The sequence below is a fragment of the Nyctereutes procyonoides genome, unplaced genomic scaffold, assembly GCF_905146905.1.
Source record: "Nyctereutes procyonoides isolate TBG_1078 unplaced genomic scaffold, NYPRO_anot_genome, whole genome shotgun sequence".
Lineage (NCBI taxonomy): Eukaryota > Metazoa > Chordata > Mammalia > Carnivora > Canidae > Nyctereutes > Nyctereutes procyonoides.
In genome coordinates this window covers 6,075,047-6,103,019 of record NW_026575132.1, presented here as the reverse complement: position 1 = coordinate 6,103,019, position 27,973 = coordinate 6,075,047, and the positions used below count along the sequence as shown (strand labels likewise).

The following is a 27,973-nucleotide window of genomic DNA, read 5'->3' as shown; positions in this document are numbered from 1 at the left end:
ATTTTCTTCTCTCATTATATATATAAGGGTCTGTCATTTGGGTACTGATATTTTGTTAGTTTTTTTTTTTCTCCTTTATTTTGGTCCAACATTCATTTCCTCTTCTCCTAACAACCTTTCTTTTCTTTTCTTTTCTTTTCTTTTCTTTTCTTTTCTTTTCTTTTCTTTTCTTTTCTTTTCTTTTCTTTTCTTTTCTTCTTTTCTTCCTTCCTTCCCTTCCTTCCTTCCTTCCTTCCTTCCTTCCTTCCTTCCTTCCTTCCTTCCTTCCTTCATCTTTCTTTCTGTCGTTCTTTCTTTCCTTTCTTTTTTCCTTGAAGCTCCTTCAGTTTTGGTCTAGATGTCTTTTTTCTCCCAGGGTGCCAGCAGGCTATGTGAAACTCCCCTCTCAGCAGCATGCGACTGTGTGTCTCCCTGTACCTTCACTTCTGAGTACTGTTATTTTTCAAAGTTGACATTTTAATGGATAAAAAATTATATATCATTTTTAAAAATTTGTTTATGGCATATAGTATTAATTATTTAACATTTTTTCTTTTGGGAATTATCTATTCACACCTGCAAAGAAAAGTTTGATAATTGAATTAAAAACCTTAATGAATGAATTTTGAAGATTTTATTTATTCATAAGAGACACAGAGAGAGGCAGAGACACAGGCCGAGGGAGAAGCAGGCTCCATGCAGGGAGCCCGATGTGGGACTCCATCCCGGGTCTCCAGGATCATGACCTGAGCTGAAGGCAGTGCTCAACCAGTGAGCCACCCAGGTGCCCCAAAACCTTATTGAATTTAAAGAACTAAAAAGAATGAATTATTTTCTCTTATTTATTTATCTAGTTGCATATTCAGTGATTAAAGGCTAAAACAACATCTTGAAAGCACTGTTGGACTGCAGTCTATTATTAAAAGCTTTTGGAACTTAAAATTCTGTCTTCCCATTTGTGTACATTTTTTTCCCCAACTAACAAGTGGACTATTCATATGTTGTGGATCCTAACATATTATTTGATAAAAGTACAAGATAAAGAGGCTTTTCCTAAAGAACAGCAGCCTGGAGGGTTAATTGTATTTTTTTAAAGATTTTATGTATTTATTCATAAGAGACACAGAGAGGCAGAGACACAGAGGGAGAAGCAGGCTCCATGCAGGGAGCCCGAAGTAGGACTCGATCCTGGGTCTCCAGGATCATGCCCTGGGCTGAAGGTGGCGCTAAACTGCTGAGCCACCCGGGCTGCCCGTTAATTGTATTTCTGATACTAATGCACCCAAGAAGGGGAAGTGAGTGGCAGCTGCAGTCACCTCAGGCTCTCTATAAAATGCCCTGTGTCAGGAGCATTCACTGGCAGGTTGTATAGCAGGGATTTCTGGTATTAGTCCTTTTACTAGAATACTCTTGCTGAGGAAGCTGAGCATTGGGGTTATGATTATGCATGATAAACACTGAGTGAAAACTTAAAATCGCTTTCTCTTAGCAGCAGATATGATGGAAATCTACTGGGGAAGGATCTTTAGTTGAGAATTTGGTGACGGCTTTCTTCATCTCTTGTCAACTGACCTTGCGGGTCTGAGGGGTCGCTGAGGGTCTCTGAGGTTTCTCATACCTCTGCTTATTGCAGGCAGATTATGTGTTCTTTAGTGTCTCTTGACGTAGTGTTTTTCCTCATTTAAATAGTAAAACACACACATGGCGTTTGAAGCATGGTATAGTTGAGCAGGTGTGTGTGTGCATGTGTGTGTATGTTTGTGTGATTATTTTTTTGGGATTTGAAGGGTTAAACAGGATGTTAGTTATTATTATTGGTTTTGTTTATCAGTGTCCAGTCTAGGAAGTTAAAATCCTAGGGTGTATTTCTAGTTTGTAAAAAATCTTTTGACCAGGAATGTTGTCAATAATTGCCCTTCGGGTGAGATTTAGTAAATTGACATTCACATTCAGATTCTTGAGCAAAAATATTTTAAATAGAAACACTTGCTTGATGTACCTGTTGTCTGCTGCTGTCTGTATCTTCTACACAAAATCTGCTGCTTTCGGAAATAAAGTGGTGTACTAAGGTGTTTTGCAATTTGCTTGGTCACTGCGTGTTTCTTGACCTCTGGAAGAGAAGTGATTTTGTTTTTAGTTGTTGTTTAAGCAGATGTCTGTTATCTGGGAGAGCAGCATAGTGCAGACCTAATCATAAATAGAAGCGGGGGGGGGAGGGGTTTTAAGGAGTGCTACATTGCACTGTGCCCTTTGGGAATGGGACCTGGTGCTGCAGCAGAGGCAGCAGGTGGGAGGGATTGTCTAAGGGGCTTGAAAGGACCAGCTTTCTGGTTAATAAATATGGTGGCTACTAATCAGTTCCCTTTACCATGAGCTTTATCTTCTGAAGCTTTTCAGAAGAGCATGGATCATTTTCTGAAGAAAATTTGTCTTCTTGCAGAAGATATAAGAATGGAGACGGAGAAACACATGAAGAATTCTTAGATTTCAATAGGGGAAAATGTAAAGCAGCCACCCTCTGTCATTTCACTAGCTAATTTTCCCATGTGAGAATATTGCCTGTCGCAGCTCCTGATCTCACAACCCTGAGATCACAACCTGAGCCAAAAGCAAGAGTTGACCCGCTTAACCTAATGGAGCCACCCAGGCATCTCCTGAATGAGGTCTTAAACCCCAAACTAATAAATTTTTTTAAGATGAATTGGCATAGTTGATTCTAATTAATAAATAATAAGGCTAGTGTTAAGCAGAAACTTGCATTTGAGTATTTGTTTTCTCTTTGGCCTCATAATACCCGCAACTCGGCCCACCCTCCCAAGAGTCTTTGAGACATAGTTACTTGGATTTATTGCATTTACTTCAGACCCACCCGAGATGGTATTGATTTGCTCAGCCCCATCAATGTTTCTGGGAATTTGTTGTCACTTAGATGGAAAACCCAGAATTTAGTCCCAATTTTTGTCCACTTTCCTCCCTTGTTGCTATTCTGTTGCCAATTCCTTGGGCTCCTTCTTTGAAATATTCCTAATTGATATATTTCCTTTCTGTGTTACTAAAATCCATTTCGCAGCACCAAGTGCCAGATGCCTTAACTACCCTGCTTCTGACTGGTTTCCCCACCTCTGTTTCCCTCCTCCTACAAGCAGCCCTGCCGAGGCTCTCAGATGACATTTCTCATACTTATATTTCATATTTTGACTCTTCTGCTCAAGACCCTGGAATGGCTCCCTCTTCATCACTCTTAAGTGAGGTTTCAACTGACTTGCTTCCTATTCTGTGCCCAAGGTTCTTGTAATTTCTTCTCTGTTTACTCTCGCCTTTCACTATGTGTAGTTACTGGCTTGTTGGTGCTTGGCTTTACGAGTTCTTTCCCAAGAGGATTGTTTGGAAATTGGAATTAATTTCTTTAATGTAGAAACAATTATTTTAGAGACGTTGTTGAGTTCCGAAGCTATAACTCGAAGGGCTGTGCATCCTCATGTAGCTGATTTCTGGCTTCTGGTAGCCAGGAGTCATGTCGAATAGTGGGGCAGGGGAAGGATGGACTGCTTTCTCCTTCTTTCCTAATTACAGGGTCATCTAGCACAAGGCAGAAATCACAGTGATTTTTTTTTAAGATTTTATTTATTTATTCATGAGAGACATAGAGAGAGAGACAGAGACATAGGCAGAGGGAGAAGCAGGCTCCCTGTGAGGAGGCTGATGCGGGACTCGATCCCAGGACCCCGGGATCATGAGCTGAGCCAAAGACAGACGCTCAACCACTGAGCCACCCAGGTGCCCCCACAGTGATGGTTCATGTGTAGAGGTAGCCGTTAGCATTTGACTTCTGTTAACTGACTTCCAGTCCTTGGAGCCACCCCAACTAAATAGCACATTAATTAATTCACTGAGTACATTATTATTAAAATAGCAGTAGTTTCTTTCTACTAAACACTTTCACTTCTGATTTTTCTAATCCTTAACAACCATCATGCATAGTACTTTAAAGTCACCTCCACTGAGGAGAGGCACCAGTTGAGACAGGATGAGGTTTAAGCATGTACAACTCCTGATTTATCTACTCGTCTTACAAATAGCCTATCTGTATTTGTAAATCACTTAACAGAGGAGGTGCTGTGTGAATGTTTGTTAGTGAGATGTACTGATCACCTCCACCCTTTCTCTACTTAATCTCCTCCCTTGCTATAAGCAAGCACCAGGGGGCCACTGTTCTTGCTTTTAGAGACAGGATAGCTTCAAGGTCGATGGTTTGTTTCTTTTGCTGTTCAGAGGTGTTTTAGTGTGATGTAGACGTACCTGTTTATTTTTGCTTTTGTTGCCTCTGCTTTTGGTGTCAGATCCAAAAAATTATTGTCAAGACTGAAGTCAAGTTGTCTACCGCCGCCAGTGTTTTCTTCTTGGAGTTTTATGGCTTCAGGGTTTTTGTTCAGATCTACAATCTGTTTTAAGTTTGGGGGGTTTTGTGTATTGTGTTAAGAGAAGAGTCCAGTTTCATTCTTTTGTTCCAGTTTTCCTGGCACCATTTACTGAGACTGTCCTTTTCCCAAGCTTACATTCTTGTTGGGAGAGGGACCCAATAACCCAATAACAGATCATAATAATTGCTGTTGGAGAAAAACACAGGGAGAGAGGAGGCATGGGGAAGGCTGGGCGTTGCAATTTTAAAGACAATGGCCACCGTATTTAAGAGAGGAGGTGACATTTGAGCAAGTTCCTGAGAAAGACTCTAATGGGTTATATTCTGTGAGAAGGAAATTGAGCAAGTTAACCTGTGCTCAACTGCGGCAAAATCTTCTGTCTTGCTCTTTTAAAATTTGATTCCATTTTTTAAAGATTTTATTTATTTATTAGAGAGAGAGAGCACAAGCAGGAGAGCAGCAGGTAGGAGAGGGAGAAGCAGACTCCCCACTGAGCAGGGAGTCCAATGTGGGTTCAAACCCAGGACCCCCGATCATGACCTGAGCTGAAGGCAGACTCTGAACTGATTGAGCCACCCAGGTGCCCCTGAAATTAAATTTCAACAGGAAATAAATATGTGTGTGTGTGTGTGGGGGGGGGTGCTAAAAGAAAAGGGACCATTCCAGAAGGTGGGGTGTCTGGGAAAGGATGGACCCAGAAGGGCTCGTAGGGGGGCCCTCTTCGCCTTGACTGCCAGGAGGACGCTCCAGCGTCCAGCGAGCTCGAGGGTCCCCGGGGTGTAGGCCTTGCCATTACCTGACCCCGGTCTGTAGAGGCCGCTTCTGGCCTCCTCCGTTGACAGTGGACTAATGGTTTTTATTGTGACAGCAGAGGCTCATTGCGTGGTGGAGCGTTGGTGAGCGCTGGGGGTGCTTCACGGCTGGAAAGCTTGCACCCCATTCCCTGCGCAGGGATGCTGATGCCTGGGCCCGTGTGTGTCTTGCAGCCTCGTGGGAAGCTAACCTCCAGGGGCAGCCGGGATGGCCAGCTCCGCCCGGGAGCACCTGCTGTTCGTGCGGCGCCGGAACCCCCAGATGCGGTACACGCTGAGCCCCGAGAACCTCCAGAGCCTCGCGGCCCAGAGCTCTATGCCGGAGAACATGACCCTCCCGAGGGCGAACAGTGACACGGACCTGGTGACCTCTGAGAGCCGCTCCAGCTTGACCGCCAGCATGTACGAGTACACGCTGGGGCAAGCCCAGAACTTCATTATCTTCTGGGACATTAAAGAGGAGGTGGACCCCAGTGATTGGATTGGACTGTACCACATAGGTGAGTGACGGGAAGTGCACTTGCATGTGCCTTAGAGCACAGTGTTACTCTGACGTTGTGCTATTTTGTATTTTTTTTTCCTGGGGAAAACACACACGCGCACACGCACACACACACACACAAATAAGTCCAGCAAGATTCTGGGGACTCCCCCCCCCTTTAGAAGGGAGAGAATTAACACTAATAAATATCTTTGTGGTGATGAATTTTGTGGTTATATTTCTAGATTAAATGCTAAGACCTGCAGATTTTGTGATATTTTCTCCTTAAAGCTTCGCATCGCCCTTGATCAATAGTCTCATTTCGGGACGAGTTGGATGTTAACTTTTACCTGTAGTTTTAAACTGATGAAAAAGATGTCTAGCTTTAGATAACTGATGTGAAAAAATGTCCCGTAGTTTCTAAAGATTGAATTTCTTTTTTTTTAGTTGATTTTTTATTGGTGTTCAATTTGCCAACATATAGAATAACACCCAGTGCTCATCGCATCAAGTGCCCCCCTCAGTGCCCGTCACCCTGTCACTCCCACCCACCTCCCTTTCTACCACCCCTTGCTCGTTTCCCAGAGTTAGGAGTCTCTCATGTTAAAGATTGAATTTCGTGGAGAACAACTTGCAGTCTTTGGTATCTTTTTATTTCAGAATTCCTGATGTGTCCTTGATCAGTTAGGTGAAGAAGGTGTCATATTTTCCTAATAAGTGACTTAGGAATAGATTGCTATTTGTTTTAATAAAAATGTTCCAGCTGTGTTTAGCTAATTTGCACCTGTTATTCATAGGTGAACAAATGATGAATGGCACATGCCAGAAAATAGAAAATTTGCTCCATTGAAAGCAAAAATCCAAACCCTACTAACCAGACTTTAAGAAAATCCAAATTAAACCTGACAGTAAAACTCTAATATTCCTCAGAGTTGGGGAAGTTTTTCACTCAATGGGGGGAATTCCTTTCAAAATTTAACATCAAGTATTTTATTTTATTTATTTAATTTTTTCTTAAAGATTATTTATTTATTTATTTATTCATGAAAGACACACACAGAGAGAGAGAGGCAGAGACACAGGCAGAGAGAGAAGCAGGCTCCATGCAGGGACCTGACATGGGACTCGATCCCAGGTCTCCGGGATCACGTCCTGGGCTGAAGGTGGCGCTAAACCTCTGAGCCACCCGGGCTGCCCAACATGAAGTTTTTTTTTTTTTTTTCCCCAACATCAAGTATTTTAATAGACATGGTTGCTTTCACTGTAGATTTCAAGCCAGGCATCTTTGTTTTTTCTTGTTTGTTTGTTTTTTGGAGTAAATTAGGGGCAAAAGACCTATTTGTTTTTGGCAGGTCCCATACCTACCCTATGGGACATTTGGTTAATGTCTGGAGACCTTTTTGGTTGGCAGAGTTGGGTAGGGAATGGGAAACCAGGGGTGCCGCTAAATATCCTGTAATGCACAAGATCACCTCCTACAACAATCTGTTAATGCTACTATTGACAAACTTGATTCAAGGCAAAGCAATGTCCTTGCTGACAGTTTATCAAAATGTTAAACCTGCTAAAATGTATGTTTTTCAGCAACAAATAATTTTATGTTGACTAAAAATTGGTTTGTTTTTACTAATGTAATTCTTTATTAATCATTACTAGATAACAAATCTAAAATGGCCAAAAACAATTTCAAGAATTTTAATTTTTCTGTTTCCTCTTATGACAACAAAAAAAGGGGGGGGGAACTCTTCATGGTTCAGCATTTTTACCCAGATGTGTTTAAATATATATTCAAAATGGGGAAGATAGGATTTAAAAATCGTATTTTTATCTCTGAAATCTATTATATTCACAGAAAATTCTTAAAGTTTTGTTGGGACTTTGGGAGTGATTCATTTGGTTTTGATATAACTTTAATTTTTTAGATTTCACAAGACTATTTTCTTTTCATCTTGATATGAGTTTTTTTTGTATTTACCTATCATCAAGTTCACTAGTCATTTTTTTATTTTTTAAAATTTAAAAATTGTTTTTTTTAAATTCAATTTGCCAACATATAGTATAACACTCAGTGCTCATCCCATCAAGTGCCCTCCTCAGTGCCCGTCACCCAGTCACCCCATCCCCTCACCCACCTCCCCTTCCACAACCCTTTGTTTCTAAGAGTTAGGAGTCTCTCATGGTTTGTCTCCCTCTCTAATTTTTCCCCACTCAGTTTCCCTCCTTTCCTTTATAATCCCTTTCACTATTTCTTATATTCCCCGTATGAGTGTAACCATATGATGATCATCCTTCTCCGATTGACTTATTTCACTCAACATAACCCCCTCCAGTTCCATCCACATCGAAGCAAATGGTGGGTATTCATCCTTTCTGATGGCTGAGGAATAGTCCACTGTATACCTAGACCACATCTTCTTTATCCATTCATCTGTCAAAGGACATCGTGACTCCTTCCACAGTTTGGATATTGTGGACATTGCTGCCTTGAACATTGGGGCTCAGGGATCGCGTCATTTCACTACATCAGTATCTTTGGGGTAAATCCCCAACAGTGCAATTGCTGGGTCGTAGGGCAGGTTTATTTTTAACTTTTTGAGGAACCTCCACATAGTTTTCCATAGTGGCTGCACCGGTTCACATTCCCACCAACAGTCCAAGAGGGTTCCCCTTTCTCCACATCCTCTCCAGCATTTATTGTTTCCTGATTTATTAATTTTAGCCATTCTCACTGGTGTGAGGAGGTATCTCACTAACTTGTTTTTTCATCTTCATTTTGTTGTCAGTCCCATCCAGTGGATTTTAAAATTCCAGTTGTTTGACTTTACATTTGTAGAATTTGCATTTCTTTCCCTTTTTTGTAGATTTTATTTTTCTCATAAAATTCCCTGTATGTTATTAACTCATTCAAACCACATTTTCATTCAGTTTTTTGAATTCAATTCAATGTATCTCAATGTATCTGCTTTAAGTTCTCTGCTACATCCAATATACGGGCAGTTTTTACTGTCAGTTTTTCTCTTGACCATGGTTCCCATTTTCTTGCTTCTTTGCATATCTAGCAGTTATTGAATTTACACTGGCAATTGAGAATTTTAAGTTGTAGAAATCCTGAGTTGTGTAGAAAAATTTTTATTTTAATATTAATTTTTCTCCTAGTCTGAAGATTTATTTCTTTGAACTTGCTAGATATAATTTTCTGCTTTGTGAGGATGGATCTGTGGAAGCCCAGTGTGGTTCCCCAGCAGTTCTAACTTGATGGGATCCAGCCTCTATTTTTTGGTCTCCCCACGAATTTTATTAGAGGTTGGTTTAGGGCTAGCTCTATAGTAGGTCTTGTTGGTCTTTATATTTCTTTTTAAGTAGTAGCATTTCTGGTTTCTGAGCTGGATGCCTAGAATGTTGACCAGGTGTCTCTTCTCTGGGGCTGGGTCCTAACTCCAGTTTTCTCTAGCACCGCTGGATCTCGAGGAGCTTCAGTGCACTCTCAGCCCTGTAACAGCTACTCTCTGGAAGGCCTCGGTAGTGTTTCTCTGCACATGCGCAGCGCAGACATTAGCCTTCGTCTTGTGGGGCATCCCAATGTGCACTTCCAGCCTTCACACCTCCATAGCTCTTTCTTTCCCCATGCCCTGCCTGTTGATCCAAACTTAGATCTCCGTGTTCTTAGCTTGTCAGAACTTCCATGGTCTCCAGTTCCCTGCACTCACTCAGGAAGTTGTCCCCTAGCTGAGGTCTGGGTGGTCAGAGTCACCTCATAAGTCACTCTTCTTTCTGGGATTTTCATCTTAAGCTACCTGTGTATGCAATGTCTGAAAACCAGTGCTTCCCACTTTTACAGTTGTTTCCATCAGGAAGGCTAGTCTGGAACTAACTACTGCCTGAGGACCCGAAGAAGTTTCTTCCATGCTTTTGATTTCCAGGAGGCAGCAAGAGGTTTCACTTAATTTTCCCATCTCACCATTTCAGAGAATCTGAATAAATAAGAAAAGGTAGTTTCAGTTCCATGTTTTTTTTTTTTTTTTTCATTCTTCGTAGCGTATTTTCTAGCCGATTTTAGATCCCTGGCAGGGAAGAGAGGTGGAGAACTGCAGCGCTCCGACCTCTCGAGGGATGAGGAAGACCATGGAGACTGACATCTGCAAGTAAAGACATGACGTGGGAAGAATGAAGTAGGCATGTCTTTGGTGCCAACAGGTCTTCGCGGCAAATGACTCTGAAAGGCACAGGTCCCGGCATCTAAGACATTAAGTGTGGCTCATTTCTATAGTTGAAAGGCCACAACTATGTTTAAAAGAAAGCCTGGCTTGTCTGGGACCTCAGGAAGAGGGAACAGAGACCTGCCTTTAGGCAGACAGCCATTTCTCCTAAGGCTAAGATTGGCTCTTCTGACTTCTGCAGTGGAGGCAGCCTCACTTCTGTGGGGACTTTGCCATCCCAGGTGGTAAGGGATAGGTGGCAGGTTTGTAGCTTTTAACTGACAGCTGTTTCCTGTTCCTTCTTCCTTCCAGGGTCAGGGCTCAGTTGCAAGCCAATCATCTCAGGGCCGATGGACTCTCCCCAGATTCAGGAAAGTTCTAAACTTGTATGGTAATCCCGCTGGTGGGTAGTCCAGGAGTGGGCTGTGGGCCAGCTCTGGCCAGCAAGGGAAAGAGTTGGGGGGAACTTCCTTTTCCAGGGAAGAGCCAGAGCCCGTTGTAGAGTCCTTCGACCTCCCCTTCTCTCGTACCTGGGGCCTGGTGATGGGTGTGATGTCTTGAATTATTGGCTCCTAAGACAACAGCAACCCTAAGACATCAGCTGAGATGAAGAGCTAAGAATGACAGAGCAGAAAGTTAGAAGGAGCGTGGACTGGCTCCCCGAAGGTCTTGCCATCTATGACAACATCTTCCCCTCTTTGCTTAAGTCGTCGCTGTGAAGCGGTCTTGTGTTCCCCCTTAGTCCGAACTGAGCTGCTGGTGGTTTAGAGACGCCAAAGTGGAAAGGGGGCACGAGCTGCTTGGGCAGAAGGCAGGAGCAGGTGCTGCCTCAGGGTGTGCCCGGGGATGCTTTCACGGAGTTGAAAACCACTAAGCCCCCTCCCTTTTTTTGGGGGAATAAAATAATAAAAATCTGATGTAAACATTTTGACAGTAGTGACTCAAAGCCATGTGGAGATTTTCAAAAGTTTAATAGGACCAATCACATGATAGGAAGAGTCTCTGGAATGAGTAAGTACCTCAGGTGCTTCCCAAACAGTGTTCTGGGGTACTTTACGTGAAGGTGGGGAGGTGATACATTTGGGGGAACCTGAAAGGAAAGAGGAAATGCAAGGCCAGGATGGGGAAAAGAGTTTTGGGGTACAAATTTTGTCCCCAGTGTAAGGCTGTGTATGACTAAATAGAAATATGTGTGCTCTCTTTCTGTCTCTCTCAGGCTCTATGACACAGGTGCCCTGAGAATCCAGGTTTCCCAGCAGTAGCACGCATGCCAGGTGTAGCTTTAGAGTCGTGTACCTCCCACTAGGGAGCAGCACGCCCTTCAGTTGAGTCCTGAGAAGCCAGAGGGTCTCCTAGCAACGCCCAGTTTTATTTGTGGAACAGAGTGATGGTCTCTATAGAAATAAATCCCAAAGGGGCAGGGTTTGGGTGGAACGTCTGACCAGCGAGGTGTGGCTTATTGGCACACTCTGCACTTCGATTGTATTTCTCTTGGCTTACGTTTTCTTACTCTCTTGAAGTGTGAGTTTTGCTTGTGTTTGGCCAATTGTTGACAAGGTTTTGCATTGTACAGCTCAGTCCAGAAGACTTTTATATAATCTGGAGAGGAAATATGTATTCCTGGTTCAGAAAAATAAATTGGTCTTCAGGCATTTTGAACAGTATATAGGTCCTATTGGGAATACAAAGAAAAAAAAAAGTCGAAAATATCAAAGTGCCATTTGGGGTAACTTTGTGTGTGAACAGAGTTCTTAAAACAGGTGCTAATTATATTTTCTCTCTCCAGAAGGTCTCATATACACCCTGAGATTTCCAGAGGTGATTACAAGGTACCTCCAGGCCTGAATCTCCAAATTACAACAATTAATGCCTTCCAAATGGTTTTGAGAAATCACTAGATTTATAATTTATTGTTGGTCTCCATAATTAGAAGTGACCCCTGACAAGAGTAACACAGATGGCTACTCATTGCTTCCTTCTAAGCTGTCTAAATAAAAAGAGCCAAATACTTTGATATGCAAAAAACCCTTAGGGTACCCAATGGAAATAGCTTTCCATGAAAATTCAAATGATCACTGTTTAAAGAGCTGTGTGAAGGCAGAGCTTATTCCCCTTGTTTTAGGCCCACTATGGAATTCCCCTGAGCCTTTGGTCTTGTGCTTTGCTCTCTGGATATTCAAAAGAAAAACACCTCGAAAGATTTACTTTGCCATTTCTCATTGGAAATGAGAGAGCTAGGAAGATGCACAGAGCTAGGAAAATGCACTTTATGAAAATTAGAAGTATATACTGTTCTGTACACCAGTGCCACTCAGAGTGCTGGTCCACGGTGGATCCATGACTAGATAAGAAGCTTCCTCTAGAATGTAAATCAATGTCCTGCATCCTTCACTGAGAAAATCTTGTTGTCAAAAAATATGAAAGAATGGGGTTACTGGTTTAGCTATTTCATATTCTGGCTCAAGCTTATCGCGCCACAGACCAGTAACAAATAGTTTGCCAGCATCTCTGGACCACCCTTTGAGTATCCCTTTCAGCGTCTACAAGTTGATTATATCTTCAAAGAGGAATGTCAGAGCAACTGTATTTGACTCAATCTTAAAATATATAATGGCTCATGTACTAGGATGTTTTTCATATTTCTTTGCCTTTGAACAGTAAAATAAAAGTAGGATCACAATAGTTAACCAATACATTGGTATTCCGTATTTCAGAGGTTTAAAATCCAAAGTTTAAATAAATGTTTTATAGAACAAAACTAAGGTTCAGGGTGGTGATGCCATACAGCTAGTTGGAGGCAGCCAAGGCTGGACCTTAAGTGTCTTGTGTCTCCGTCATCATTTCTCCTGCTTGGGTTGAAAAATGTAGTCCAGTGTTTTCCAGGCTTTAATTATTGACTCAGTACCTTCTTGATTTTTCCAGTATGGGATTATTACCTATACTATTAAAATATCCTTTAAACCATCTGGTAGAAAGAAAGAAAGAAAAAAAAGAAAGAAAGAAAAGAAAGGAAAAGAAAAAAAAGAAAGGAAATCAAGTTATCTACCCAGACTTTGTTTTAAGCAGTAAGGTTTGGGAAGGTGTCAGTTGTATTTCTTTCTAATATATATTAACTGTGAAAAAAACAACTTTCGACTGTTCACCATCAAGATTATCACCCACAGCACACTTTGAGAAATTCTGGGGTTATCAGCGGTTAAGAACACAGGTTCTGCAATGAGACAGCTGGTGAATTCAAATACATTTAGTAGCTTGAGTGAATTATGTAATCTTTTTGGTATCGATCCCATATGAAGAGCAGCAGAGCTGCCCTATGTGTGCCACTCATGACAGAAGCCTTTTTTGAATTTTGTAATCTTTTTAAACCACAGTTTCCTCATCTTTCAAAAAACAAAAAACAAAGACAAAAAAAGTACCAGTATCATGAGAAATAAGATAATGTGTATTAAGCTCTCTCGGCAAGGTGCCTAGGCTTATTGTAAGATCCTGCTGATTGCAAACTGTCCTATTTTGGCTACTGTTAATAATCATTTTCCTGGTAGTCTGGAGCTACAGCACTTCTATTGGATGAATCCACAAGGAGGGATGTCCAGATTAAAGTGACACACCAGGCCACTTCTGCTTTTAAAAACCAAAATCCAATCCTTTGAATCAGGGTTCTAGAAATTATCTAAAGCACTTCAAATTTCAGGCTAAATAATACAGCATTTGAATATTATGTAGGTTCTGAACCAACATGCTTTTCAAGGTGATGGGAAAGCTGCAGTTTAATCCAAAATTCAATCAAATGGAACAAAGAATTATGTATTTAGTTTCCAGAATAGCTATCAAATATAGTGAAGAGTGACTATTCTTAAGCTCTTTTGGTATTTTTACATGATTACTGCCAAAGAAAAGTTGTTTCAGGTCATGTCTTTAAATTTTAGAAAATGCTTTTAGAAAATAAGAGCTTTGAATATGAAATGGTTTTTGGAACAACTTAACTCCAAATTACTTTGTGTTAGCTGGTTGTATGAGTCAGTGTCAGTCAGATTATGCCGTATAAATGAGCTAACCCTGAATCCTCAGTGACTTAACAAAAGATGATTTCTTTTTAATGCTATGTGTCCAACATGGATTGACAGGGGCCTTGCTTTGTACTGCTGTTTAGAGGTGCAGGCTCACCATTGTCCTGATTTTTTGCCATCTTGGATTATTAAAGGCTCCACCATCGTTGCATTGCAGCATCTGTAACAGAAGGCCTTTCTGGGCAAGTGTCAAAGGAAGAGAGCCCTGGAGACTCCTCTACCACCTCTTAAATGCTTCGGCCCCAAGGTGACACCTTTCACCTCAGCCCAGAGTCCATGTCCAGCATTAGTCCCGTGGTCTGTCTAACTGCAGGAGGACTGGGAAATGGGGAGATGCCCTTGGTTCTTTAGGGAGCAGTCAATATCTCTAGCATAGTAGATGTGTCTCACTGACAATGTGTGTGGTCCTCTGGACTGTTTCAAAGCCTATGACATCCTTGCACAGTCCCTGCAAGAATAGATGCCGGGTATTAAAAAGTGTCATACTTTCATCTACGCTTTACAAGGTATTGAGAAGACACACTCAGAGCAGGACCAAGGACAGTACCTGACGTTGGACCACTGGTAGCAATTAGTAGACTATGAATTCACAGCGTTGCTCTGGCATCACAGAACATCGTGGATCTTTCTTTGAATACGCATGTTAAAGATTTGGCTCACGGAGAAGTCCATGTATTTAAACTGGTTATGGAAGATGTCCCTGGATATTAGGTAGGCCTTAAAATGATGGATAGCTCAGTGTATCCAAGGAAGCTTTAGGATATTTGATGCCCTAACATTCTGTGGAAAGCCATACTTGAAATAGGCATTCTTCTGTCTATATGAATGTTCAGTGGAAGGTTCCATATCCTATTTTGTTTTCTCTATTTTATAGCTTTTTTTCATAGTTTTTTTTTTAACCTGCTTTTGTGCCTTCCATTGAAATGATGAATTTGCTTTACTTCACATTCTTCTCAGTCTATTTATTTGAAAGTTAAACATTCATCTGTGATGGTTTTTATTTTTTATCTGGTGATTCTATGAATGCTATCCGAGTGTTTTTTTTTTCCACCTTGTGTAATTTGTGTCACTTTTCCCTAAAGGGTGCTTGTATAGGTGCTGTAATTAGTAAATGTGAAATGATTGTAAATGTTTTTGATGGAGTTAAGATAATGTTGGCTTGAGGTTTAGAACTTCTTCATTCTAGGGGTGCCTGGTTAAGCATCTGACTCTTGATTTTGGCTCAGGTCATGATCTCAGGGTTGTGAGATCAAGCCCTATGTTGGGCTCTGCACTAAGCATGACATCTGCTTGAGATTCTCTCTCCCTCTCTCCTCCACCCCAACCTACTCTCTCTCTCTCTCAAAAAAAAAAAAAAAAAAAAGAAAAGAAAAAAAAAGAAAAAAATTCATTCTGATAAAACCCATTGCTAATTCACAAAATAATTGCTTACCACATATACTGTTTTTGTTTGTTAAAATTGGCTTTTCATGCTTTTCTAAGGACTAATGGACACATCAATAAAGAAAACGCATTTATAATATCATCCTTTTATCCTGATCTCTCTTAAAGTCTGTTTTTCTGTTATCAGTTGATATATCGGCTTCCTTTTGGTTAGGTTTTGCTTGATGTATGTTTTCCTACTGATTTCCTTTCAGCCGTTCTTTGGCATGCTTCAGATAATCTGCTGTAAACCACCTATGGATTTATGATTTTTAATCCAATCTGAGGAACTATCTTTTACAACTGGTGAACTTGGTGTTTCAACATTTGCTGTTATTTTTTGATATATTTGGACTTATTTCCACATCCTGTTTTGTTTTCTCTATTTTATAGCTTTTTTCATAGTTTTTTTTTAACCTGCTTTTGTGCCTTCCATTGAAATGATGAATTTGCTTTACTCCACATTCTTCTCAGTCTATTTATTTGAAAGTTAAACATTCTAGTTCGGATCTGTTAGCAGTTCTCCTTAAAATTTTTGTTACATATAATAGATTTAAAGGTTAAAATGAATCAGTATCTTTAAATACCTCTCAAACTGTACAAGGATCTTAGAACATATTCATTACAATCACCTCCTTCACCATCTTCTCTTTTACTATTGACAACATTTAGGTCCATCCTGTTTTAAACCCCTTTTCGTATGTTAGTCACTATTGTCATTGTTGTGGGTTTTTTATAGACAGGAATTATTGCAGTTTTATATTCTGCATAAAAAGCCATGAGAAAACTTAGTGGCTTAAACAACGATTTATTAAATAAGTAAATAATGAGGATAAAAAAAAGAGACTTATCTGAATCAGCAGCACTAGAGTACATGAGGTTTGATTTTCTTAAAAAATGCACCTGTGTACACAACAAAAGTTGCATTCTAAAATAAATAGAATTAAGCAGAAGAACTTTAAAATTCAACTTCAAATTCTTGTTGAGGTACCAACCCAAAGAATACTCGTTTTTCCCCCCTTGTTAATGTAGATAATGATGAAAGGTATTGAGTATATCTGAAGTCTTTTTGTTTTTTCCCAGTGGGTTTTTGCCTGTTGTAGGCTCTTATGTGTTCTCTCTCTCATTTTACACCACTTATTTTTATCTTTATTTATTTTTTTTTAATTTTCTCTTTTTTTTAATTTTTTTTTATTTATTTATGATAGTCACAGAGAGAGAGAGAGAGAGAGAGGCAGAGACACAGGCAGAGGGAGAAGCAGGCTCCATGCACCAGGAGCCTGACGTGGGATTCGATCCCGGGTCTCCAGGATCGCGCCCTGGGCCAAAGGCAGGCGCCAAACCACTGCGCCACCCAGGGATCCCTTTTTATCTTTATTTTAAAATGAGTCTTATGCTGCAGTCTTCGAGTTACAGTAGAGCTGTGGTATTTATCAAAGTCATTATATTAATTCCTGATGGTTGTTTCCCCACAGTCAGGCTGACATTATTGTTGAATTTTTGAGTAAATAACTTTATAATTACGTATACTTCCTATGGACATCAGAGGAACGATAGAGAGCATCTCAGATTTTCAGTCTGATTGAAGTGGTACAGCCCAGAAGTCATAACTTGGATTCATTGGTAACATTAAGAAATTCTTCCTCTATGTCCTATTTTGTGTTTTCTTTTAAATTTAAATTATGCATTGCAAAAATCCCAGTGTATGCATGCTCATTGAGGAAGCTTGATTTTTCTTTTCCCACATAAAAATTTACGATGCAACAAAAAATGATCACGTTTCCTCAATTCACTGCAGTTCAGAAAATCGTTAGGAGACCCACACTAATGCTTTAATTATATACAGAGCTTGAGCTGGTTAGCACCCAGTGGATCCATTAACCTAGCATTGGGTAGCAGGTGGCAAAAAGGATGGCTTTGGAGTGGGGGTTTGGGATGGATCTGGATTCAGGTTCTGGCTCAGCCTCAGTTTCTTGAGTCAAAATGGGAAGAGTATCAACCTCATAAATTTGCAGGGAAGATGAAACAAGATGACATTTGCGGAGTCTGTGTAGGGTGGTTGTTCCATAGATGATAACCACCGCACCACCACAGAAATTTGTTGAGAGCCTTCTGTTTGTGTGCCACTAGGCCAGGGGATACAAACATGAATCAGCCCACATTTCGGTGGGGTGTGAGATAGGTAGGAATGATGCAGTGTGCTCTGAACAATATTACAGAGGCCATGAGAATATGCAGAAAGAATGATTTAATGCCTGAGATGGATTCAGGGACAGAAAAGTATAGAAGGGGCTTCGCTAAAGAGATGATATTTAGACTTCATCATCAAATAGGACTTTTTTTTTTTTTTTTGTATTCACATGAGAGAAAATCATTCTAGGAGGTGAATATTTCATATGCATGTCACGTCTTTCTCATTAAGGGGTTACATCTGCTTTACTTGAAGATTGCACCACCTGTCCCATCCCTTTTGGTGCCTGGCTGATCTCTGTGTATCCTTTTAGATAGGATTAAGAAGTCACCCACCCCATGATGGACCCCCTAACTTCCAGATAATCATCTGATTTCCTACTTCCATAGGAACTTTTTCATATCACGCTAATCAGTGCCAATTACACTGTGCTGTAATTTGTCTTTATCCATGTTTGTCCCTTCAGGTGTGCTTTTAACTCTGTAACTATGTCCTGTTCTGGTTGTATCCTGAGCACCTCACCCAGCTCTCTGTGCTGCATTATTCATGCAGATTAATTAATTTCATTAAAGAGTAGGTTTTAGGTTAGGTCAATTATGACAGGAAAGTGAATACTTTTAGGTTAGGTCAATTATGACAGGACAGTGAATACTTTTTATTTTTTTATTTTTATTTTTGAAAGCGAATACTTTTTAATTGGAGATTTATTCTATATTATATAGTTTTCTCCTAATGACTTTATTCAACAGATTAGTTCTAGTTTTCATTCACTCATTTATTACTTCAACAATATTAGGAATTTGCTATATACCGGACATCTGAAAGAATTTTTAAAATATCTGTGTTTAAGATCATAGTTAAAGAACTGTCATTCCAGTTTTTTTTTCAATTATTATACAATATTTTGGCCTTTTGCTCCCTCTTTCTTTATCCACGGATTCTGTCTTCAACATGGAAAGCACTATGTGTTTAAATAGAAATGAATTTATTCCCTGAATTCAATGTGGTTACTGCTTTATACTCTCATTCTTTTTTGTCCTTTCTTATTCCTTTGTTTGCAAAAATATACATCTGCTCTCTAAGCAGTCATGGGTGTTTTTCTGAAAGTTGTGTGTCGTGTGTCATGAAGAATATCCATAGGGTTTTTGACATTTTAAAATATATCACTTTTATATTCACAACCTAACTATTATACATCTATGAGCAAGGGCGGTTACAAAATTGTTGATGGATCAAAGAATGCTTGATCATATTTTTACTCTACAAAAATAAGTATGACTGTTTTGGAGACTATAATTATAGCATTAAACTATAATATTAGAGGCAAATATGTTACTCTAAGACTAATCTACAAAAAAAAAACAACTGAGAATTTGGAAATTTACATCAAGTTAATAATAGGATTTTAAGTATTTATATGCCTTTTTAAAGCATCCCAATATTTTTTAAGTGTAAGTCTGTTGTGGCATATTTTTGATAGGATAAAATATTCCATTCAAAAGGGAAAGCCTTAAGAATTCAGTGAACATCTGGAGGAGGTTAAATTTTTAGTTTTGGGCTGTGTGACAGTCATTTTTCCTTAGCTGCCAAACCCTGTCAATCCTGAGCCATTTCAAGGAGATAAAAAAGGTGAACTGGGTATGCACATGCCCAGCGTAACTGCTGATTTGAGCGAGGTTACAGGTCAGCCTCTATCTGGTAACTTAGACTTTTCTTGTTCATCACGGGATGCATGCCTGAATGGAGCACTATGAAACCAATAAGACTACTTTTTAAAAATTAATTATTATTAGTTGTAAAAGTCTAGCTAGAGCAGTACTGTTAAGATAAATAGCAACATTATCACCTTTGTGTTATATGATGCTATTGGTGGAACCTCCAGGATTCCTCATTTTACATAAATTTCCCTCAAATGTAAGGAAATGGTATTATTTATGGAAGGAAATCGAATGCTGGTAGTTCAGTACTATATTTTTCATCATCTGGAATCATTAAATACATGATCCATCTGTTGAAGTTTATTTTAAAACTTAGAGGCATGAGGGTTTTAGATTTAGAAAGGAAATTAATGATCATTTACTCCACTGGCCTCATTTTACAAATGAGAAACGGAGGGCCCGGATGGATTAAGTAATATTCCCGTGGTTGCTCAGTAAAATGGTTGGAAAAAAATACAGTGTTTAATAGGAATTTCCTCCACAGTGGGGTTGCTTTTTAAAGAGAGTTAGGTGCTAACTAAAGTCAATTCCTGCAGGTGATTTTGAATATAGCTAAAATCTCCCTTGAAAAACCCCAGGAAAGCAATATGACTTAACAACAAGTTCAGCACGCCCGGTTTTTCTTCCAGTATTGGAATAGACTCCTGTCTTAGATTGAGTGCCCGAGAAGAAGTTGGCCTGTGTTTAGGAACTATTTTTATATCCCCCAAACCCTGTCATTTAAGCCTGAATTTCCACTCAGCCTAGTGGGATCCTTGAAAGAACTGCGTATTTCAAGCTCCCTGTAGGGGGACACATTCAGGCTCTGGAAAGGCTCCTGTGCAATTTAGATCATTCTCTTTCTCAATCTCTTCTCTTGTACCAACTGAACGTGTGTGCTTACATTAGAATATGTTAAATGAGCATTTACTGTGCCTCCCTGAACATCATTTCGTCTTTGAAGATTCAGTAGGGTATGATGAGTCACTTCCTTTGCTGCATGCTTGTAGAGAATTATTTTATAGTTGTTTTTTGTTTTTATAGCACTGTCTAAAATATTCCCCCAATACTTACTGTCCCTTTGTCTGAGGAAAAATTCAGTGAAAGAATTTTACTTTTTTTAGAGCCATCGCAGTTTTTCACATACACATAAATACTTTCTGTTCTGTTACTTCTCTTTCTTTTTCTGGTGCAGCACGCATTCCTTCGGGATTGATTGATTGATTGATTTTATTTTTTAAAGATTTTATTTATTTATTCATGGGAGACACAGAGAGAGAGGCAGAGACACAGGCAGAAGGAGAAGCAGGCTCCATGCAGGGAGCCCGATGTGGGACTCAATCCTGGGTCTCCAGGATCATGCCCTAGGCCAAAGGCAGGTGCCAAACTGCTGAGCCACCCGGGCTGCCCTCCTTGGGCTTTTAAATCCAAGGCCTGAGTGTGTACACAGACCCTGGGCAGAGAAAAGGGTGAGATGATCTAATATGATTGTTTTCGGTATAAAAACTCTTTGCCATAAAATATTAAATCTACTTATCTTTCTTTAAACTGTTAACTGATGAATTAATTATTTCCTAAAGGCGGATGTGATCAACACCTGTACGTGTCCATGAGCTGATATATTCAAATGTTCTTGAGATATTCAAATATTTCAGAACTACTTCAATAACTCTTTTAAGAAAGGTATGAAGAATTAAATGATAAATATGCAGAATTGTTATTTACAGGAAATGATAGGAGGAACGCTGTGGCCCTACTGTTTTCCAAAACCATGCACTTGCAAGTTCTTGTAGCTGGAGAATCACACACCAGACCTTTTGTCAGTCTTCACTGCCCTGGCCTCAGAGGCTGCCTAACTGCTCCCTGTTTCTGGGGCTGTTTCTTCATTGCCTGTGACCCTGTCTCATGGCTCCCCCAGTCTTCTGGCCATTCATTCTTTTCCTCTTTACTGGAACTCCTTTCTTTTCTTATCCTCTTGTAAGTGAATTTTCTTCTGTTTAATGCCTCTTTCTTTGAACGATTTCATTCACTCCCAGTTTTTAGCCAGTCTAGGCAGAACGCTTTCTTTCTAACCAAGGGTGGCTGTACCTATGCTGGCTCTTGCAAGCCAGTTCTGCACATCTCCTTCTGTCTCTCTGTTCAGTGCCACATTGGTGGCACAAAGTCAGCTGCGAAGAGAGCATGCACGCCACAGAAAGGGGCAAACACTGCAAATCAGGGCTGCACCTCACCCTAGCCAGACCAGAGCCAGTTTGCTGGCTACCTACTATTTAACGCCAACCTCAGTCGAAAGCTCCCAAGACCATTTTTCTCTGAATATCCTACTCACTCTTCAAACTCAGTTTGTTCAAAACAAATTGATGTGTCAAATCAGTTGTTTATTTCCTATTTTTGTTAGCGGAAATGATGTATATTTTTTAAATCTCTCAAGCTTGAAAATTGCTCGAGATTTTGACTCTTACCCACCCTCAGCGTAAGACTTAAGTTAGCAATGTTTCCTGGCATTGTCACCACTTTTGATTCTCATTTTGTATAGGTCTTTATTATCAGCTAACTCATGTCTAACATATTCTAGTCCAATCCATGTTTTACATTGCTGTCAAATATTTAATAAATAAAAATTTCTTTTTGCCGGGCATTAAGCTAAGTGCTTTCCATATCTTCTCTCATTTAATCCTCGAAACAACGTTATGGAGTAGTGTATCTGTTAGGAGTTGTTGTGACTAAAAACACCCAAACCTAGTATTTTTATGGGCCAATAAGTGGCCAAGAAAATGGTATATGCTAATTATCCTCTAAATCAACCAGGGCCCACCTGCTGGTAGGGGTGGAGTTAGCCTTATGCGAGCCACAAGGCTGAGAATGGGAAGAGAGATGGAAGCTGGCTAATGCAACAAATGGCTAATTTAGGCCATTATTAGTATCCTCATTTTATAGAGAAGTAATAGACTAAAGTTAACTTTTCCAAGGTGTTTTCAATTAGGATAAGGAGTTGAAATTTTCCTCACTTTGCAGTTTATGGCTTTCCATCATCCTTTGTCATAAACCTCCCCACTTATGCAGCAAAGGCTCATGCTCAGATGCTTTGGCTATGAAGTTGGATAGACCTAGGTTTAAATCTGCTTTGCCACTTGCTTCCTGTGTGCCACCGGGCAAGTTACTTACCCCCTCTGATAACAGTATCAATCTCCTAGGAAATAATAAAATCCTCAGTCAGATTTTTCTGCATACATATGGCGGAGGACTTGGTTTGGTAATAGTATAAGAAATGTCAGCCATCGTGATGGTGATGAAACTATTTCAGCCCGGCAACGAACATATTTTTCTATTTCTGCTTGCTGTACTGGTGAGTATTGGCCATTACTTTTGGATAAAGTCTTTGTCGAGTTTAAAAAGAAAACCCAACATTATATGTAGGAAAATGTGATGATGAAAATTGTACTCCAGTGACTAATAACATCATTAATATGCAAGAATGATAAAAAGGATCCCATCCTGCATCAGTGTCAGCTGAGGCCCCTGGATGGAAGGTGACAACCACCTCCACATTCCAAAGTGAGGTGCTTGACCACCCAAACAGGTGACACGAAGACGGTGTCCAGAATCATCCTCATGACCCTTACCTGGCCACCCAGGTGAGAGAGGAGTTGTTGATTTGATGGAGGATTTCCTTAAGGGCATTGTCAGTATGCTGGGGAGCTATTCTTTCTGTCAAACATATACATGCTGGAGGGAAGTGGGATGCTTCCTTCCACCTCAAATCAAGTGAGAAGAGCATCAGGGAAACTGCCCCGACGGCTTCATAGGTGTCCTCTGCTGCATAAGGGACAGTCTAGGGACAGACTGGGGTCTGATCCATGCTCTAGGAATCTAAAGGCAAGGAGCTGTGGTGGCACAAAGAGTGGGGATGACTCCCTGGCAGTGGGCCATACTGCTTGAGTTTCTGGGACAAGGATGCATGTTTCATGTGGCTAAGGGTTGGGGTCTGCCCACAACAGACTTGGTGTGGGGTCACTGTCGTCATGCCTGCTTCAGAACACTACGTGGAAGAGCTGATGTTCCCCAGGGGTCGTTCAGAAGCACAGGGCAGAGGATCTTGGCAGAAAGAGGCCACGTGTGCTCCGGAAGTGCCATCATCTGAGGGAAAGAGGGTTATAGGTGACTGCAGCAAGGAAACTGCAGGTGAGAATCCCCAGAAATGAGATGTCTCTCCAGGATCCAGGAAATATTCTTTGGAGAGAGAGAGAAAGAGAGAGAGAGGGAGAGAGAGAGAGAGAGAGAGAGAGAGAGAGAGAAACAAACTCCAAGCTCACAGAATGCTGGACCAGATTGTGGTAGTGCCACCACAGTCATACCTTCTCTGCCTCCTAACCTTTCCTTATTCCACCCCACTGGTACCATGAGAGAGTCAGAAACCGGTGGGAAGTTCGAATCCAGCCACACCTCCCTTTCTTTCTGAACTCTTTCTGCCTGAAGCAGGCCTTAACTACGAGGAGAAGATTTTATTTTAACCGAAGTCTGGAGATTTAACTGTGACACAGGAGGACTGGACATTTTCTTTGTAGAAGTGAACATTTTTGTGACTTGGTGTGACCAGAAGACTTTTCCGGATCTCAGAATGACCAGAAGAGTCAAGGGGCCTGCTCTCATTTCATCCAGTGGTGAGCAGAGAGCTGGTTCCACAGAGCAGATCAGAACAGGCAGCAGGGTAAAAGGATGACATTATTTTAACTTAAGTCTCCTGAATCCTGCTGGCTGAATGTAATACCTAATTATAAAACTTATATTGGCAATGGGCTTAACCACTGTCTGGCTTTTGAAGTAGAGAAGACCATGTTGGGATTTGTTTGGTTTGGTTGCAATCTGAGATGTACAGGAATGGAGCCTGGGCACGGTTTCATTCTTAGATTCAGAGGAGCCGTTGAGCCGACCGCAACGGGCAAAATGGGGTAGAAAATGGTACTGTTGGGTTTCTCTGGTCTCTTGTTTCTGAGTCCAAGTCTTTCTTTGATTCGCTTCTTCTTAGTCCGCGGTGAGTGACAGCTGCGCTCAGTCCCCTGGAGAGAACCACTTTTGAAGAAATACGCGTGTGGCATTAAGCTCTGAACTATTTATGGAAAAGCAAAGCATTTCATTCAAAAGCAGCACGGAAGAGAAGATCAGGGACCATGTTCTCAGTGCTTTTTGACAGCGTTGGTGGGATACAGCTGGGAACAGAGGTGAAATGCAGAATGTGATCATCACGAGCAACAAACAAGAAACTGAGGCAGATCTGCTTCCATCCTTGATGCAGGAGGCCCAAGGGGATGGAAATGAGGTCACTTGTCCCTATGATTGACTTTGGCCTTGCTACAGAGACCAGCGTGGACTGACAGAGACTTGAGGGATGGTGTGGGCCGGCTGGGTAGCTGGCGCAGAACTCCGAATAAAGGGAGAGCACCAGCCTCATGAAGAGGAAGGCCGAGTTAAGGTTTGAGGTTTCTGGTGGAGTCCTTACAGAGAGGTATCACATGGGAATGTGACCTCAGTAGGATGGAACTTAATCCGCATGACTTGTCCTTATGGAAAAGGGGAAATCCGAATGAAGACATGCCAGGCAGGGAGAAGGCCATATGAACATGAAGATGGCCATGTGCGAGGCGAGGAGAGGGCCCGGGGCGGATCCCTCCCCCGTAGTAACTCAGAAGGAAATTACTGTCGACACTTGATTTCAGGCTTCTCCCCTCCTGCATTGTGAGACAAGAAATTTCTGTTGTTTAAATTGCCTCGTTTATGGTACTTTGTCATGGCAGCCCCAGAAAATGAATCAATAGGTATTTGTTTAAATACTGGGAATGCAACTAAATAAGAATTCTTAAGCTGCATAGCCCCATCTTGCAGTTTAATTTGGATCAAACTCATGGTAAATTGCAAATTCAATCGCCTCCTCAGGAGCTTGAAGGCCGTCCCAGGCTGCCCCTTTTCTCTATTTCAACGCTGTGCTCGCCCCCACCTCACACCACCGTCTCCTGAGCTTGGACACCCTCTGGTGTGTCTCTTTTTATGCCCAGTGCCCTAAATGTCTGGACTTTGCCACACTGAGTCATGTCAAGGCTGTCCTCCTTTTCACAAAGCCTTTGTGTTGAACTTGGGTTACTTTTTTAAACTTTCACTGCTTTGTATTCTTTTTTTTTTTTTAACTTCTTCTGACCAGAAAAAAAAAATGGTCACCTTTATAGATGGTGGCACCCACTAAAAAGAAAGCACTGTTTGAATTCACTACAGATCTTGACCCTTAATTAAAAGATGCTGTTGCCTCTAGCTGTGCTGCTGCCTGGCATATCATTTGGAGCTCAGAGTCTGTATTTACCTGGGTGGGTTGTTATCACAGCTCTTGGCACCTGTGTCTTTACCATTTGTGGGTATGTGCCTTCCACTCTATACTGTAAGCTTAGAGGCTGGCCATGTCTTAATCACATCTGGATCCTCAGTGCTTAGTACCCAATTCAAATTCAGTACAAAGTTTTGAATCAATAAGCATTTTAGAAGGAAAACTGAGATTCAGTGTCTGATAGCTTGTCTTTCAATTTGACATGCAGCTGAATTCTGTGATGTGTTGTTGCATCTGAAATGTTCTTCTAGTCTTTAGATTCAGAATATCATTGATTTAGAGAATGTTTTTAGCCTTAGACTGAATTCCCAAGATTTTGTGGATCCTGTATGCCTAGGGAGCTTTAGGAATTTTCCCCATGCTTTAGGTGTGTTGATCTGGTTAGACACAGCAGATGTACCTAAATAACCACCCCCTTTTCTTTCCTGTAATCTCTAAAAGATCTATTTCTATGAGTTAGATTGGATGTAGATGATCATTTTCTAGAATTCATCCTATGCTTAAATCACTCATCTATTTTTAAGTTCTGCTCTCTAACTGAATTTTTCAAAATCTGTCAGCATACTGACAAATTGGTCCTCCTGGATGGTATATATTTCTTGTCACTTTTAGGATTATGTCCAAATGCACTTTTGCCATTTACCAATTAAATACTCCCCCCCCCCCCAGTGTGTTGTGTGGGGTTGCATTTTGCAGAGCAAGACAGTAGAATGATGATGATATTTAGAATCCTTGCATCCAGACAGGAGAATGCTTGGAAGAGCAACAAGAGCATTTCCATCTTTTCATGATCAAATGGTGCACAATGACACTGCCATCTTATATTGTAGGATAAATCTGTGCTGGCTTGTCAGGAGCAGTTATTCTTATGAGTCATTTACTCTTCTGGGAGAAACATTTATTTTAAAAAAATTTTTTTTAAAAAATACGTTTTTAAAGATTTTACTTTTTCACTCATCAGAGACAAACAGAGAGAGGCAGAGACACAGGCAGTGGGAGAAGCAGGTGCCCTGTGGGGAGCCCCATGTGGGAATCAATCCCCGAACCCTGGGATCACACCCTGAGCTGAAGGCAGATGCTCGACCGCTGAGCCACCCAGGCAGGCGTCCCTGGGAGAAACATTGAACTGAATGTTATTTGTTCCCCAAATAGCAACCTCAGATTCATGAACCCCAAGCTCTACCAAACCACAGAATTCACTTTAGCAAATCTTTCATGATTCTTATGCCAGGTTTTATGGGTAACACCCAGTCTCTACCTTTAATGGACTTAGTATATAAATACGTTCAGGTTGGTGGCTCTGATTTGAGGCTGGAACTCTGCTATTAGGGAATGTACCTCTTCTAAATCTTATTTTGGCAACATGGCACTTTTTCTTCCTGCCCTCATGCCCAGTGGGCTCCTTATTGAACCTCACCACTGCAACAGGAGATAGAAAGGAGCACTTGCGGGGATCCCTGGGTGGCTCAGCGGTTTGGTGCCTGCCTTTGGCCCAGGGCGCGATCCTGGAGACCCGGGATCGAGTCCCACATCAGGCTCCGGGCATGGAGCCTGCTTCCCCCTCCTCCTGTGTCTCTGCCTCTCTCTCTCTCTCTCTCTCTATGTCTATCATAAATAAATCTTTAAAAAAAAAAGATTTTAAAATTAAAAAAAAAAAAAAAGAAAGGAGCACTTGCTTGACAAATATGGCCAGGAATGCTCTGTGAGCCTTTAGCCTAACTCTAAAGGAAACCTTTGGACCAGCTGGAGGCTTTCTCAAACTTTCTTTGATGCAACTCAGTAATACAAAGATCCTGGTAACTTTAGAACTGTGATCAGGTTTGCCAGTGGCCGGCTGAGTACATCACACTAGTAGTACCAAACCTTTCTCTCACAAATGGAGGAAGGATTGTTCAGTCTCTTGTTGCTGCCCAGTTTTTGGTTTATGGAGCATTTACTGTTAGGAGACCTCAGGAGTCAGCATGGGTAGACCCAAACAGAACCATAAAATCCTTATTTTTTAAAAAATTTTTATTTATTTATGATAGTCACACACACACAGAGAGAGAGGCAGAGACACAGACAGAGGGAGAAGCAGGCTCCATGTACCAGGAGCCCGATGTGGGACTCGATCCCGGGTCTCCAGGATCGCGCCCTGGGCCAAAGGCAGGCGCTAAACCGCTGCGCCACCCAGGGATCCCCCAGAACCATAAAATCCTAACTTTTAGACCCCAGAAAGATCTTGAGCTTAGTTGTTTAGTTTTTCTTACATTTTAGTCAACAAAACAGAGGTTCAAAAACTTGTTCCACTTTTCACTGCCACTTAATGGGAATATCAGGGCTAGAATTCAGATCTTT

General features: G+C 41.0%; 1 protein-coding gene across 2 annotated transcripts in view; it reads left to right on the top strand.

Moving 5' to 3' along the window:
- HECW2 (HECT, C2 and WW domain containing E3 ubiquitin protein ligase 2) overlaps positions 1 to 27,973 on the top strand; it is a 356,852-nt gene that overhangs the window by 130,578 nt on the left and 198,301 nt on the right. For both annotated transcript variants that reach the window (XM_055345429.1, XM_055345430.1), the window contains one exon: positions 5,387 to 5,712. In XM_055345429.1, the coding sequence (XP_055201404.1) occupies positions 5,421 to 5,712 (292 nt within the window). In that variant the 5' untranslated portion in view covers positions 5,387 to 5,420. The remainder of the gene's footprint in view (positions 1 to 5,386; positions 5,713 to 27,973) is intronic.